We start from the raw sequence: 17,493 nt of genomic DNA on the forward strand, positions 1-17,493 counted from the left end.
ACTTATCAACTAATAAGCATATGCCAATCGCCCATATATATTTATATATGCATGTATGGGAACGCTTTTTTCCAAAATGAACCATTCCAATAGAGTCCTTTTATGTCATTTTTATTTGAAGTATTTATCCTAGTTCCAAAATTTTGATGCGAATAATTTGCTTGATACGAAAACATGGACCTCGGTGCCTATTAATGATTTTCTATCGATACCATCGGTCAATCTTTGAGATAACATATCTTAAAAAAGAGTATCGTTTCCTGACAATATTGAGCCCTTTGTCAACGCCTATATACATGTATGCTCCCGACTTTGATCTTTAAAAATTGCGAGAGTATAAAATTTTCAATTAGATAATTAGATTAAACCTTAGCTTTTTAACGGTTTTTGCATCTGTCTGAACTTAAGAAATACTTGATAAAGATAAGCTTCTTTTCACAATACTTCGTTCTACTTCACTAATTTTTGAGGACGCAAACCATATATAATTGTCAAAGTTTGCTTATTTTTGGGAAGAATGCAACGTTTTGTTTTATCCTGCCTTTTTTTAAGCTTTTGTTTCATTTCAATAGATCCATCGAAAATAATTTGCTTTCAAACAGAATTCAAATAAAGTTTTAGATGAATGAATATCCGACATAGATTTCCGTAGCTTCGTGAAGACCTTTTATCTTCTTTTATTTAAATTTTGCATTCAAACTTTTGAATATCAATTTCCCGGGAGAATAACGCTGCTTGAGATGTACGAGGGCATCTATAAGAAAAGGCAGCACAAACACACCGTTTTTAAGTATAATCTACCAATATTTACAGCACGTGGTCTAACAAATTCATAACTCATAACTATATATATCTATGTGGGAATAGTTTTCAACTCGTAATGAAAATGGATGGGCGTGCAAGCACACGCTTGAGTGTGGCAAAGTGCGCGAGTGGGCGTGTTGCACAGTTGATTGCACGTTGGCGGAAATTGTGATTTCAATTTAAGTGCAGCAAACATCTCCGGTGAAGCTACGGCTGTGAATGAACGCTAGCATTTTAGATGCGACTGCAACACTGAGTGGCATATAACGGACAACGCTGCTAAGTGCAACATTTGCGTGCAGTGGAGTGATAGTTATTGCCTTTGTTTTTTCTTCATAAATGTATTTGCACTGATTTGCAACTGTAGAATTGCTGCTGTGCCATCTACGCAATGTTTAGAAAGCCCACCCACGCTCAGCAAATGCTCTTATGATCTAAAATTGCAAGCACTTATGTAAACTGTTGTTGTTGTTCGAACACTTGATTAGACGCCAAAGTGCAATTATTGGCATAATTTGTGTTGCAAGCGTTCGAATTAACATTACTTTGTGTTATTTTCATGCGTATTCATTGGAAATGGCTTTTGTACTTATGTTTTGGTATTTGCCATGGAAATGTCACTTATACGCCGTGTTGTACCACATAATCCACATTATTAACCATATTAGCACTAATTATACCCTGAACAGGGTGTATTAAGTTTGCCACGAAGTTTGTTACAACCAGAAGTGAACGTCGGAGACCCTACCAAATATATATATACATGATCAGCGTAATCAGCAAGCAAATCGGACCACTTTGGCATATAACTGACATACAAACTGAACCATCGAAATCGAACTCCTATATAGAAAATTTTTTATTCGTGAAGAGTGTTATAGCTTTTTGCAACCGAAGTTAACGGTTTTTCTTGTTATAACTTTTCTTGCAAAATACAAAGTACAAATAAAAATCTACTACGAAATTAAAATAAAGTTACATTTAAACAAGTAAGGAAGTTCTAAGTTCGGGTGTAATCGAACAGTTTATACTCTCGCAACTTGCAAGGATCAAAGCCCGAGAAATTACTTCAGGTATTGGCAAAATTTTATATTAAAGGAAGTATTGATCTGATTCAACCAATTTTTAACACAAAGACATACTATTATCGAGAGTTTTATTTATTTATTTAATTATATGAATTTTAATTATATATCTTACATATTGATCGATATTGGCACTGGGGTCCACATATTCAGTACCTAGGGGCTTGAACAGTGTTAGTTTGATTTACTACTAATTTTGAGCGCGGGTCCTATAAAGTCATCTCATACTATCCCAGAGATAAACTTTAATGTTTCTGCCGTATTTATTTAGAATTTTAGGAAGTCACTACCTAAGTTCTTTCTAGAAAAATCACTTTAATCATACAAATTTCAGCAAAAGAAATTTATTTTATTTCTAAAATCTTCTGTGATAATAGTTTTCGGAAAAGTGAAATTCGCTGTGTTTTCTAATGGAGTATGATTTATACAGGGTTTGCTTTGTTTTATGCTAGTATGTAAACAATGATTAACTTTAACATTTACTTAAGGTATGATATTTCGTCATGTGAGGCAAGCTCATTACAGTACTATTCTAACCATGAATAACTTCAAGTCGAAATAAAGTTTAACGCACCGAGTTACTGGGAGAGTTACAAGGTGGTGCGCGATGTCAGACTGTGAATCAAACTATTGGTTTTATTCAACAAAAATTCCCAGAATTCAGATATCAAAATGGGGTGGCATTGACTGACAACCTAGATTTTCTATTTCAGAGCATTGGTGGGGTAAACTTTGTATTAAAATCATTTCTACACCATCCAAGAACTAAACTCGGGTGCATTCGTGCATTTCATACTGTCGTAATTTGAACAGATCTTAAGAGACTTAATTTATTATATTAGCAATATGGAGGCATTAGAATCTCTCACATGTTGACCAAAATAAACGACATTCCATTGATTTTCTTAATTTTTGGTACCAGAACACTTTATTGTCTGGAAAAGAAATTATCTGAATTTCACAGATTACCGATTATTTCGATAATAAGTTAGCCGTTGGTACTCAAGTGCTTTGAGTTTGATGCTATCCACCGAGTCCACGATTTGTAGAGTGGTAATATTGATTTCTTTCAAATCTGTGATGTTCCAGTACTTCACTATGAGCCTATACAAGTATAACTTTGCTTTACTTTCTGAAGTGTCAGACGAATTTTGGAACTCTTATAAAGTTCAGGCTTTGATATAATGTAAATTACAATCGTAAGACAAAGAAAGAAATAGGTGAATGAGTTGAGGTACTTCCTGGTCATAGATTCAAACTTTATCTTAGTTTATAACCCAAGTCTGTTGAATGGTATAGTATCTGGAATTATTCGGTTATCCAGACCTACGAAGATGCAGTGTAACGTTAAATATAAGTCTGCCCTTATTCAGTCACAAGAATGAATTATTTAGGTTAGCAATTATTGAAGTAAATCACTGCTTTAAATATTTTTAGCAAAGAGTAAAGAACATTTAAATAATAGGGGTATTCAGACCGAGCATGTTAATCATGTGTGGTATATAACGAATTACCAAAAATAATCTGAATACCCGTATATATAATACGGTTTTAAACATATGTTGTTTTGAAAAAATATGCGGGTATATATACTAATATTATAAAGAGGAAATATTTTATTGTTTATTTGTTTCATTTGAATATGGAATTGAATATAACTTAAATAATGTACTACGAGCTTGCAGAACATATCATTATCTACAAAAAATGTCGCGACAGCATATGTCTAACTGTTATAGTTACGTCACAATTAGTGCTTCCCCTCTTTATTTGTACCTTAGAATTAATCCTTAACAAAATTATTACATATTCAAGGTCGTCTGTATTAGGTTCTCTTCCGCCAAATGGGATGGCAAATGGAGTTATATGCTAGTAATTTATAGGCACCTAGACCGTATGCTAATCACCTTCCATTATGACGGTACTCGAAATATTTTCTTTGAGTTTTGGTTACACTGTTAAACAACAAATACTTAGCTTTCTAAGAAGAGCTTGGTGCTACGTAAGTAATCTCTAGCGCTCCAATTCTTACAAATTTACATTTGCCAAGTTTCTAAATCTGGCCGACATATTACAAATCGTTTGCCCTTTTTTAGGTTTATTTCAATTCAGTTTACTTCTAGACAAATTGTCAAACAATTTACATTGGCCCTTGTACATGACCTAAACCCACCGAACCCATACCACACCGAGTCACAGCTACTCGTTCTTCGTTAACCAAAGCAATCAGTCCAATAATGACAACAGCTGGCTGCGGCACATTGCAAATGTTACCCCAACCGCTAAACTCGAATACATACATACCAACAAATTTATTTACTTAAACTTTTTGCTTTGCGCTTCGCCAATGGGATACTATTTGCTCAGCCATTTTGCTGTGCAAACTTGCGTGAATTGTGTTTTTGCGCCTTTTCACTTCCGTTTGTATTCCTTAGCCAACAGCAACAACAAGCGCAATTTAGCAGCAAACACAATGAGACCGTGTTGCGCAACTGACCGACGTCTAACGGCTAGCGGCTGGTGGCAAGCGAAAGTATTTGTTATTGTCGCAGCGATTTTGCTATATCTGCTCACGCATTCGAAAGTTCCAAGCTTAATTGAGGGCGGCCACGTCACACCGCTTTCATGCTGTGACGCGCCAAACTACGCAGGAAAGCCAGCTGAGCGCAGACCCTAAAAAGTGCAAGTAGAAGAAAAAGACAAAAAAAAAGCGCGAAATCATTGCGCTAATTTCAGCATTGGTTCTACTAACTTTTTTAGCTTTGCTGAATGCCATGTTAACTGTCATAGAATGACCCTATTGGTTAAAGAACGCAATAAAGACAAAACTAAAGTAATGCCGCGAGCGCACAACAGCTGAAACATTCCGCAAACAAACAGACAAATCGTTTTATAAACAGACTGATCTTCCCTCGGCCACGAAATGAAAGCTGAAATGCAAATAAATTGAACAAATGCGGACGAAGTGTCGAAGCGACATACCGACGGAGCGACTGACAGGCCGTTGGCGCAAATGCCCGTTTACCGGCCTGCTTGACGCGCGCCAAAAGAATGCGTGCCAAAATTTGTCAACTACCGCCACCCGCCCTCCGCCACCTGCCGCCCATAAGCCATGACATTCGACAAATGCGTTGTCATTTTGGAGATTTCATTGACATAGTTCCACAACAAATGAAACAAATAAAAGGCGTTCCATGAATAAACAATGGTCACAGAAAAAAGCACAACACAATGGAACAGTGTTCGACATGATTCCGTACAACTGTTTTTAGTTAGTTGAGCTGCTAAATTTTAATGAATTTCAATGATGACAAACAGTTCATCAGCAACAGTAGTTGTACGGACGATGTGGAGTTACTTTGGGCTTAGCTGATGGTTTATTTTATTGCATGACAATTCTAGGTTGAAGCTATTGCTATACCGCAAGTAAATATTTTATAATTTCAAAAAAAAAATTATAAATCTACTACAAACTGAAAAATCTTTGGTCTAACAATAAAACAACGTACATGTAGGATGAAACACTTGTTGAAATTTTCTTCCAACATTTCGATACTGGTTCGATAGGGTGAAGCCTCATTGCCTTTAAAATTAGCTTTTGTTTTCATCCAGACTTCCTCATTTGAGTGAAAAAACTTTCCAATGAGCCACTTTTGAGTCTGGGAGAGGAAATAGTCGCTGGGCGTTAAGTCTGGCGAATAGATAGGGTGGCGGAAGAATTCATAACGAAACTCATTATATTTTTATCGACGTTAAGAATACACGAAATACTCGTACAATTGGCCGAAGGATGGCTTCAGTGCCACCACCTGTGGGTAGACGCATCTGTGTTTATTTCTTCAATCAAACAATTAAAATTACACGAAACAAAAAAAAATAGCAGAGGTAGCTTCCACTTATCTTAAGAACGATTAGACGAAATATCAGTGGTTAATGTTAGAACTCTAAAACAAGAAACACGTTAACTTTGGTTACACCGAAGCTATAACACGCTTCACAAATACAAAGGCTCCTTACAAGAACTTGATTCCGATTATTCAGTTTGTATGGCAGCCATATGCTATAGTGGTCCGATATCGATTCCGACAAATGAGCAGCTTCTTTGAGAGAAAAACGCAGGTGCAAAATTTCAGATTGGTAGCTTAAAACCAAGGGACTAGTTCGCGTATATACAGAAGGACGGACAGACGGATATGGCTAAATTAACTCAGCTCATCATGCTGATCATTTATGTATATATTTTATAAGGCCTCCGACGTTTCCTACTGAGTATAAAAATAAAGAGAGAAAATATGTGGATACCTTCTCTTTTCAAAGTCATTATAGCCACCGCCACCTAAGAGGAGAGCTTTGAACAACTTAACCATTGCTGCTAACAGTCGTGAAGGCACCAAGTTCTTGTCCGAGTTATCTCTTCTAAAGACGAAAACAGCGCTTTCATAGTCAACTGGAAATTCAGTATCGATGGCGGTTGAACGCAGAATCCTTAGCATATGAACCGTCTCCGCTGGTGGAAAACATTTTCAAGAGCTCTATGACACTCCTATATCGTCTGGACCTTGATACAAAGTTGAAGGACTTCTAATATAAATACAGTAAAAATCAATGAGTAGGTAATGATCAATTTTCCTAGAGTTGAGTTGTAAGTGTCAGAAAATCTTTTGTATAGTGTCTTTTTGTTGGTATTATATTCATATAAGTGAAGTATATTATATAAAATATGTCAGTCAGGAAGTAAAATATATATCAAGCAAGGTAAGTCTTTCTTCCTTATTAGCGATCGAACTAACATCTAGATCAGGGGTACTGCCACCATAGCTCACTTGGTCCGTTTGGCTCCCAACAATATCAAGTGCCTCCCTTTGGCTCGTAACCACATCACTTACAACCAGCGTTGCCGTTTTGGTCCGGTCGGACTTCCCAACTGGGCTTTCGTGTATAACAATAAAGTACCTAAAACTTCCACAGTAAGCGAACAAAATGATATCGTCGTCAGGTAAATGAAAACGTAAACTTCTGCGTCATGTCTATTAACAACTTGACAATGTTGGTGTGGCTTTGTAGCGGTTGTCTTATCCCCGCTTAATCGGACTATAGAAAGAGGGTTGTTAGATGAGTGCGACTCATTGGTCACGCAAAGAGGTAGTTAGAGTCATTATATTTGGTATGTCGGGGTTGATACTAGATAAGTAGGACTTTAAACTGCTACAGTATCCCGAACGTAGTTGTGCAAGAGTCACTCTAGATTCTCGGGGCAATTCGAGTTTTTCGTCGATTGTCCCAGCAGAAACTGCTTGAAGAGAAGTGCATTATGTTCCTTGAGCGGAAGCATGCAGGCCTCACTATGTAGGTGTTCGACAAGAGATATCAAGAGGCATCTTGTAATGTTACAGAGTACAGTATTCTGACAAGTCTGAAGCTTCTTCGTCTGCGTTTCACTACATCCAGGCGATCATATCAGTACAGCGTACTTGATGACAAGTCGACCGATTGGCTTGTATATATCTTTTTCCAGGAGAAGCTGCCTAACTTGAGAATTTTGCTTAACGCTTAAAAGCTTAGCGTTGTTGATAGCCGGAATTTTACGCCATCAACTGTGATATTAAGAAACAGTCTGTACTCCTTCGTCCATTCCGGGAACGAGAAATATTGGTGTTATAGCTGATAGAGAGCTCATTTATCGCAATCGCCTGTATATAAGACTACTGTATCAATAGAATATCATTGCAATACAAACTGACCAATTAAAATCAAATTCTTGTATGAAAAACTTTTTTAATTGATAAGATATCTTCTTGAAATCAAAATCAAAATAAATATCTTTTTATACCCTTGTTGCCATAAGAAATGCACCTGTGAAGGTGTCATATCTTAAAAATATTCTCTGAAAATTTCAAGTTGATCCGATAATTACTTTTTGAGTTATTCGACAAATAACAAAGCGCGCTCGTGCACTTCAAAGCGCTCGGGAGCCGGTAGGTGAAACTTTACAAGGTGCGTTCCAAAGTAAACAGTAAAGTAACAAAGTAAAATCTAGTGGCGCAATCTATATATCGACTAGTGCGTTAGAATCTGCTATCCTTTATCGACTTCCAGTAAAAATTGCATAACATTTCAACTATTGGAAGTGAAGTATTGCATTTTAAGTGTCAGTATGTTTTTGTCATCGGTGCAAAAATGAGCTTCGAACAAAGAACCAACATTCAATTTTGTTTTAAAATTGATAAAACTTTTACCGAAACGTTTCAATTGATGAAACAAGTTTATGGAGATGATTGCCTATCCCGTAGCAGAGTGCACGAGTGGTTTCAACGTTTTCAAAGTGGTCGTGAGGACATAAATGACGATGAACATATGGGCCAACCAAAATCCGTGATCACCGAAAATTCCATCGAAACTGTGCGTGAATTCATAAAAAATCAGTCGAAATCATCATTGAAATTCATAGAAAAAGAATTTAACATCTCCAAAACATCGATTTATCGCATTTTGACCGAACATTTGGGCTTATAAAAGGTGTGTGCACGGTTTGTTCCGCACAAATTGACTGACGACCAAAAATTGCTCAGAATTCAACATTCGAAGAACATCATTAAAGAGGCAAAAAAAGACCCGAACTTCCTTTACTTACTCCTTATCGCGAAGATGGAAGTTGGCGTTTGTTGCACGATAATGCGCCGTCTCATCGATCGACGCTTGTGGCCGATTATTTGACCAAAAATCACATTTTAACAATCAACCACTCCCCGTATTCACTTGATATGGCACCGTGCGACTTCTACCTTTTCAGAAAAATGCATTTGTCGATGGAAGAAAGCGTTATGCAGGCGTGGAAGGAGCCGGGCAAGGAGCTAAAACACTCGTTCGACATGCTTTTGGACCGTGCAAAAAGCTATATTAAAGCAGAAGGAGAATATTTCGAATAGAATTAATTGATTTTGCTGATAAAACCATTTGTGCTGCCTTTTTTTTTTTAAGTCCTGTTTACTTTGGAACGCACCTTGTAAATGCGTTTTTCTCAAAACTATGTTTTTTGAACTGGTGACAACAGTAACTCGAAAACCGCTTAGTAGATTTTAATGAAATTTATACAGGTTTTAGAATTCATAATAAACTCGGGCCTGATCGAAGGATTTTTTTTTTGAATTTCGATTTTCTAAGACCAATAAACTTTCCCAAAAATCTAAAGCAAAAAAAGCTTCGATCCGGCCCAGGATTATCTATTGTTTTTATAAAACTAACTTTTTTTATCCGATTAATTTTAGATGAATCTCCAAGAACTTATGATTGTCACCGCAAGGACCTTTTTTTGGAAGTGGGTCAACACAGACAGCTATAACTTTGGAAATAAAATTTTTTTTTTAATTTTCGTGAGTTCAAAGTTCAGTCAAAACATTGTATAATAATGTCATATTACTACTTTTGTAAAATAACATAATTTAATAGCAAAAAAATTGCTGAAAATTCTCATTGTTTCGTGCCTCTGACTACCCCTACCCCTTAAATGCATGTTGAACACATACCGCTTTCCAAAAAGTTTTAGAAAAAAGATTGACCTATTAGTCAATGTAGATATTTGTTTTTGCATTCGCTGACATTACATGCCTCTGCACTTCATAATATAAATAATAAATACGTTAATCCTTCTCCATTTCTCACATTCAAAGCTTTAAAATCAATCGGTATCAATGTCGCATCTTTCATTTGATTTACGTGCTCAAATGGTTTTTCACAATATTTGCTTTACAGCTGAAAGCAAATAGGATAGTTATAAAATCACTTTATGCTTCAACAGTACAAATACAACAATGAAGCAGCGCCACATGCTCAAGTGCCAATAGCGCAACAAAAAGACAAAAAGTCAAATAAGACAGTAAAGTTATAAGCTGACTGGCTTTTAACTAGCATGACATTGCAACAAATTGCTATTAACTGCACAAACGCACACAATCAACTGAGTTTGAATTAAATGACAAAAGCTATGAAACAATAAGAAAATGTACAAACATACCATACATATGTACATATACACAAAAGGATACACGTCTCCTTTTCAGTTATATAGTACTATAGAAGGGGTTATAAATTACGGCTAAATTAATTTCAAACGGGTTATAGTAATTGAATTGTATGAAATAAGTGGATATATGGCCATACGAGAATAGTTCCTAATCTTTGACCGTGGGAAATGCAAGTAATTGCAAACTAAATTTATTTTAATCGTTAATATCGCTTTTCAATCGAACATATATGTTGATAATTGAATATCATACTGAATTTGTTTAAATAAATGACGACATACAGTTGATCATGAGTAATACATTCCCTTCGTAGGTCGAATCCCACTAATTCGAATGTTTGCCCTTGGGACTTGTTAATAGTTAACGCGAAAGATGTTTTTACCGGAAATTAAAGCCGTTTCAATGGAATTGTTAGATCAGTTGGGATCATCGTTACCTCAATATATTGCTAGTATTATTTACATTATGGGCGAGTGAGCCGCGCTGCACATTATTTCATGACATTGACTCCCCTCTCGTGAGGCATATTATGTTGCAGCCAGCCGAGCGGGTCGCACGTATCTTTTCTAATACTTACATTTTTAAATTCATGATATGTTGCAAATGGAATGTTCGAATCGAAAAATTCAAAAAGTTATATGAAGGTATGTATTATATCAGTTTTGAATATGAAGTAAATATTTTTAAAATTTAATACTGTTGTTGTTGTTGTTGCATTACAGAGGCAGCATTTTAATTATTTTTTTTTTAATAAAAGAACATTTATGGTGACGCGACTAAAACAGTTAGATATATGCTGCCCTGAAATTTTTTATAGATATGTAGATCGTATGTTCTGCAAAGTCGTAGTACTTTATTTTGTTTTATAATCAAAAGTATTCGCAGCACACGCTATGTAAGAAAATTGTTTGGTCATTGCTTTACACCTTGGGCTACATTATTGCCGTTTTAGTGAGATTAGGAACCCTATCCTGGGATCCTTTTTTTAAAATAAAATATAACCTATGTTAAACGGAGAGGGTGTAGCTTCCTAAGAATTTTTCAAATCTGTCAAGTAGTTTCGGAGCCCTTTAGATTGAAACAAACAAACAATAAAATATTTTCTCTTTATTATATTAGTATAGATGAAGACGGGAATGAGACCTCAAGACAGGTCAAAACCGGCCCAAATTTATATCTGGCTCTTACGACTTTTATCAAATAGTTTTAAAAAAATTACATTTATAAGATGAATAAGTAAAATACAAAGAAAATACGTAATTCAGGCAGTTCAAAATTTTATTTAGTTCCAAAGTAGTCGGTTAGCACTACAAATAAACAATTAAATTTAAAATTGAGGAATGAGCGTCAGAGAAAAGTTAACATTTTTAACGAGCAACAACTAAATAAAGTTTTAGAAATTTGTTGTCGTTTAATTAAATGATTCATAAAAATATTTATCAGTGGAAAAATAATGAATTATCTATTTGGCATTTTACTGAAAATTATAATAATTATAATACTATTATTTTTTTTTTAATTTTTGACATATGCTTATGTTTATAAATATATTTATTTTATTCATGGATTGTTTTACTTTTAATATATTTGAGATATAAACTAAGCTATCTGTTAGACGGATCAAACTGGACAGTATGCTAAATTTTACTAAAATCCGTTCAGTAGTTTAAAAGTTGACGGAGAAATCGTGACACGTAATTCTTATAATGTAGAAGATATGAAACTGAATAAATTTGGTTATTTATTTTAAAGACGTTTATTATAGGTAAAAAAATTCATTCGATTTAAAGAATTTTCGATTTGACGAATTAGGTGTACAACATAAGATTCTTAATATTGGACGAGCACCGTATATAAAATTAGTAGACTAATGAAGGATATTTGATGGTACAAAAGTCTTTATTGACACACCATTAGCTACCAAAAGAACATTAGGTAATAAGTGAAGAGGACTCAATTTTACCAAACAGTATTTTCTGTTCATTCAAAATGTTGTGGGAAAAAGATTAATTCATCATTTTAATGCCAAGCAATATTGGCAAACAAAAAAAGATGGCTAACCTGCGCTTAATGAATAAAACATATTTTTTAACCTGTAAATGTATAATAATAAATATGCAGACAATTTACGATAATATGTGGTATTGCTTAGCTATTTTAGTTTTACCACAAAAAAGTAGACCACTACTTCACTCCTACATAATAATGTATAATAGCACCAGCCAGTTTTTAAAAGTCAAGTATTTTTACTGTTAATACAAATAATACTACCGGCCAAGGACTGTCAACTCGGCAGAATTCTGTCGTTACAACAACAACAAATAATACTAAATTATAAGGAATTAAGTTCTATAAACTTAATTTGCATAGTGCAAACCAAACCACCAATACGAGATGCGATGTCCATATAAACTATTGTGAATATTTTTTTAACAAAATTGCAACATTTTATGATTGTAATCTACAATATTTTTACCCTTTGTTGTCTTTAGAAGTTGCTTTTTATATAATCCGAAAAACAGCTCTTTATTTACATTTTATTTTATTCACATATTAATACAATATATATCATTTGCAGATGAAAAAAAGATAACGTATGTTATCGATATCATTTATAAACCATTGTGAATGGTTGAAGAATCTTGCGAACAAAACAAAACTACGTGAACACATGCTTGCAAAGGCCGTATTCAAATAGGAAAATAATTCAACACGCTGGCATGGATATTTCATTAAATATAGCAACTGGACCAGCAATCTCAGGCAATAATCTTGTAAATAACCATCGAATGATATTGAAATCTAAAATTAATATTAATAAGTATATATACCTTAGGTACCTATAAAAAAGAAGACCTCTGCAGGTGCATCATCGCGCAGTGATAGTGGCTTCACGTTTTCATTCGGCGGAGCTCAGCATAAAGTAAAAGCAATTGTAGCACGTAAGCGTCCAGTTAAAAGGCCACAAACAACTGATGATGGCAAAAAACTTTCGCAGAAACTTTTGGTACAACTTTCCAAGAATAAAAATTCGGAAAAGAAATCAGACACTACAAAAACAAATGCTGCCGAATCGGGAAATGCACATAACCCATTTAGTAAAATTGAGAGCCCAAAATCATCAACTAATTCCATAGATAATGGGCTCATACTTAATATTGCTACGGATTTCGTACCGAGTGCGCGACCCCTACCAAAGCAGAAGCTTAGTCAAGCTGAGCGTTTGCGAAACATGGCCAAACTGAAAAGTGAACAGACAAAAAATTATTTTACAAAGAAACCATTTGATAAAAATGCAAAAAAATACTTCAACCCACGTAAAAATTTTATGCAAAAAAATTCACAAAACGAGGAAAGTACTGCAGGTGTTCAACAAAGTAGTGTGAATTTAGTAGCACGTAAAGCAAATGCGTTTCGCGTTGTTAGACCCCAAGACAAATCAGTTAAAAAAGTTGGTCTATTTGCGGATAGTCCCAATACACCTGTTATGGGCCAACGTTTTGTTAAACCTATAGTGGAACGACTTTTCGATGGTACAAAAATTGGTTCACTCAACATTCACCCACATGCTGTGAAAAATTTAGCAGACGTGTTGAGTATTGTTGAACTAACGACTGTGCAGAAGAAAACCATTCCGCTGGCGCTTGAAGGTAATTATATATTAAATTTGAAAAACTAAGCAAATGATAGTAATTTTTATATTGCAGGTAAAGACTTGCTTGTACGTTCACAGACTGGCTCCGGTAAAACTCTGGCTTACGCCTTGCCAGTAGTTGAAAAGCTGCAGGCGGTGCGTCCAAAGATAACACGTGACTCAGGCGTGCTGGCTGTAGTCATTGTGCCCACACGCGAATTGGCCGTGCAAACGTATGAACTTTTTCAAAAGCTATTAAAACCATTTACATGGATCGTACCCGGTGTTCTGATGGGTGGCGAGCGTCGCAAGGCAGAAAAGGCGCGCATACGTAAAGGCATCAATATATTAGTTGGCACGCCTGGACGAGTTTTGGATCATTTGTTGCATACGGAGACTTTTAAAGTACACAATACAAAATTCTTAGTGCTAGATGAGGCAGATCGCCTATTGGAAATGGGTTATGAACGTGATGTTAAGCAAATTGTAGAAGCAATCGATACACAACGTTCCAAACCAGCTGAAGATGGTATTGTAACCGAAGAACGTCTACAACGTTTATTATTATCGGCGACGCTCACTGCGAATGTGCAACGACTGGCAGGGCTCACACTAAAAGAACCTGTTTTCGTTGACAATAGCGATGAAGACGCCTCAAGTATACCCAAAACTAATGGCTATAATAAGACCGACATCGAAGGATTAACTGCGGATGCACTGGATGACGAAGAAGAGAAGGGCATAATGACCATACCAGATAACTTGAAATTGCATTTCACAGTTGTGCCTCCAAAACTGCGCTTAGTTACTTTGTGCGCCATATTAGCGTATGAATTCAGCGATAAACAGCGCTTAAAGGCCATTGTCTTTATGAGTACAATGGAAATGGTAAACTTTCATCATGATTTACTAAATGAACTGCTGACACAAAAAGTACTCGATGAAGATGACGAAGAAGTGATCAAGGAGAACGACGAAAGTGAAGATGATGATGAAACGCCGTTACTTAAGGGTTTACGATTTTTTAAGTATGTTGAAAATTATAATGTAATATATATGTCTAATATGTTCTAATTAAATATCTTTAGATTGCATGGCTCAATGACACAAACCGAGCGCCAAGGCGTGTTCAATGGTTTTCGCGAATGCAAATCTGGTGTGCTGCTCACAACGGTAAAATAAATATGCGTATTTTTATTATCTTTATTTATGTCATGTTTTGATTGCAGGATGTAGCGGGACGTGGCATTGATGTTCCTGAAGTTGATTTGGTTGTTCAGTATTCACCACCGCAAAAGGTTGCCGATTTCGTGCATCGGGTAGGACGCACAGCACGCGCCGGTCACAGTGGTAAGGCGCTTTTACTGCTCACACCCTCCGAGGCACAGTTTGTACGTTTTTTGGAGGATCAGCGCATAAGGTTCGGGTTACAAATTAAATTATGAAATAATTCACTTCAATTCATATTTATGTAGAATATCACAAGTTGATATGGATAATTATTTAAAAACACTGAATGAGCATGACGATGAGGCGAACACAATGCAAGAAGCGGCGTCAAATCTGCAACACAAATGTCAAGAACTCATAGCTGATGATAAAGAAATTCATAATAAAGCATGTAAAGGTAGGTGACGATAATTTATTTCTAAAAGCTGTCAGATTTTGTTTTGTGTTGGTGAGTTGGTAAAGTGAAGAGAAAGAAAATTGATAACGATATAAAAATGTAAAGTGTGCTGAAATATTGAAAGCCAGTTATGTTTGGAAATTAATAATTTTGAATGTATCCAATGCATGATTAACCAAAAGTATTTATTTGCGAATATGTTTACTTTGATGAAATGTTGTATGCTGCATAATGTTTTTGTTGTAAGTGTTTTTATTTTGGTGTGTGGTGATTTGTGTTGTACATATAAAACGATTTCTAGGAAGAAATTTTTCATTAAATTTTACATTGTTTCGCCGTCAGCCTTCGTCTCCTGGACGAAATTCTATTCCACCTTCCCGAAAGAACTTAAACCGATATTTAATATCAAAAACGCGCACATGGGTCATTTTGCGAAGAGCTTCGGTCTGAAGGATCAACCAAAAACATTTACAAAGAAGCATTCGGAACCAAAAGCGCCGCCACCCACAAACCGCTTAACTTACACAGAAAGGTAAGGATCACTATTAAATGTAATTAATTTTTAGCCTGCAGAAATTAATGAAACTTTTAGTTCCTGTATAATATTATTTTTTAAATTTCTTATTTGCAGAGACCCCGAAAAAATTAAACAAGAAAAACGTGCAAAAAAGCGAATGTTCTCCACCACCGTGACCAACGAAGTACGCAACCCTAATCGGCAGCAAAGCAATAAACTGGTGAAAATGATGCCTGCCTCCAGAGCACTCACCACATCAGAGTTTGACAGTGGCTTGCCTTCCCTTAAGAAACGGAAGAAAGCTTAACAACACTGTTTTAGATTCTTATATTTTGTGAAAATGTTTTATGTTTTTTTAAATCCGAAATATGTGTAATTTTGATAGACTAGTGACACCCAATTGAGAAATTTGGTATTTACACTAGCGGAACTGTGAAATAAAAAATGTTATGCAATTGAATGTTTGATGTTATTTATTGTTGTTAAGTAGTATTAAATATTTTTAATATATGCATACGAGATGCATTGTCACATTTGGTCTATTGATCATAATCTCAATAGACCCTAACTCATTAAGGAAGCCAAACAACGGTCTAAAGATGTGTTAGGCAAGTCTGGGCCCACCGCATCAAAACGCTGAATCCATTATTAGGGTTAAATTCCATAGAATGAAATTAATTGGCTCAATTGAGGGCATATTCTTGTCTAGAGGTTCGAGCGTTTTTGGGTAGTTGATAAGAATAAGCAATTTAGATTTTCTATTAACTTTTGTTATTATTTTTCGTTATTCTTATTTCAAGAGCACACAAAAAACTTACAAAAGCGAGAAGAAGAAAAAAATAATCTTCAAATAAAAAAGTTGCCATACAAAAACTTGATTTGGATCGTTTAGTTTATTGGCAGCTATACAAGGCCGGCCCGAGCCAATTCACCGCCCTAAGCAAATGCTAAATTCTGCGCCTCTTCAAAGCCTATTTTGTCTTAACAACAGAATTTATAACTTTTAAAAATTATTCAGGTCATTTTAACAAAAGACACATTTATATTCCAAAGGTTTAACATAATTATTAAAAAATATATTATAGTTAGTAGTAGAATAAAAAAAGTTAACCAGTGCACAAAAATTTTTATTTTTTTTGTCACATAAAAACTCATGTCAAATTTTGAATGTACTAGAGCACTAAACAATAATATAAATGAAAAAAAAATTGTCACGGAAGGTTTTCTTGTGACATCAGAACATAAATTTTCTTAAAAAGTGCAAACATCAGCTACATTTAGAGGAATTATTGCTTAATATAGAAAAAATACATATGACTTTCGTGAATATTTGGCTTCTGAAAAGTATTTTAGCAATTTTTCAGAATTAAAAAAAAAAATATTGTATCGATATATTTCAAGAATACACAGTGAAGTTAAAAAAAAAATTAATAAAAAAATATTTTTTGTGTTATACGAGATCTCCGATGGCTCCACTGCTGCTGTAAACTGATGGAACGGATTGAACTGAGCGGCTACCCTTGAAATTGCTGTAACACAAAAAACTATTTGAGATTTCGATTTAAAATTTTAGTATGTTATTTTTATAGATATAAACTATTGAAATATGGAAAAGATCGATTTTTTCAAAATTTCACACTTCGTGTGCCTCCTAATGAAATGTGCTGGTGGAACCTCTCGCCTTGTTGGTCACTTATAGCACCCAAATTTTCCGAAAAGAAATCTAGATCAATGTATAGCATATGTATTTTTAAGTATACCCCAAAGCTTTATAAGACTATTAAGTCTTCCTAATTTTTCGATTT

General features: G+C 35.0%; 1 protein-coding gene across 1 annotated transcript; it reads left to right on the forward strand.

Moving 5' to 3' along the window:
• The first annotated feature begins 12,551 nt into the window (after nt 1–12,551).
• Nucleotides 12,552–16,148, forward strand: LOC106624476 (probable ATP-dependent RNA helicase CG8611). The gene is made up of 8 exons (XM_014244217.3): nt 12,552–12,684; nt 12,747–13,560; nt 13,618–14,572; nt 14,633–14,717; nt 14,774–14,964; nt 15,020–15,171; nt 15,514–15,703; nt 15,803–16,148. Exons 1-8 carry the CDS (start codon nt 12,631–12,633, stop codon nt 15,993–15,995), a joined length of 2,634 nt encoding a protein of 877 aa, XP_014099692.3. The 5' UTR covers nt 12,552–12,630; the 3' UTR covers nt 15,996–16,148.
• Nucleotides 16,149–17,493: the final 1,345 nt, after the last annotated feature.

The sequence above is a fragment of the Bactrocera oleae genome, chromosome 2 (genome assembly GCF_042242935.1).
Source record: "Bactrocera oleae isolate idBacOlea1 chromosome 2, idBacOlea1, whole genome shotgun sequence".
Classification (NCBI taxonomy): domain Eukaryota; kingdom Metazoa; phylum Arthropoda; class Insecta; order Diptera; family Tephritidae; genus Bactrocera; species Bactrocera oleae.

Bases quoted from the DNA above. Each gene is read 5' to 3' on its own strand.
- LOC106624476 (XM_014244217.3), top strand. From the start codon at position 12,631: ATGGATATTTCATTAAATATAGCAACTGGACCAGCAATCTCAGGCAAT. The intron at 13,561-13,617 runs GTAATTATATAT...TTTATATTGCAG, and splicing joins CATTCCGCTGGCGCTTGAAG to GTAAAGACTTGCTTGTACGT. The intron at 14,718-14,773 runs GTAAAATAAATA...TTTTGATTGCAG, and splicing joins CTGGTGTGCTGCTCACAACG to GATGTAGCGGGACGTGGCAT.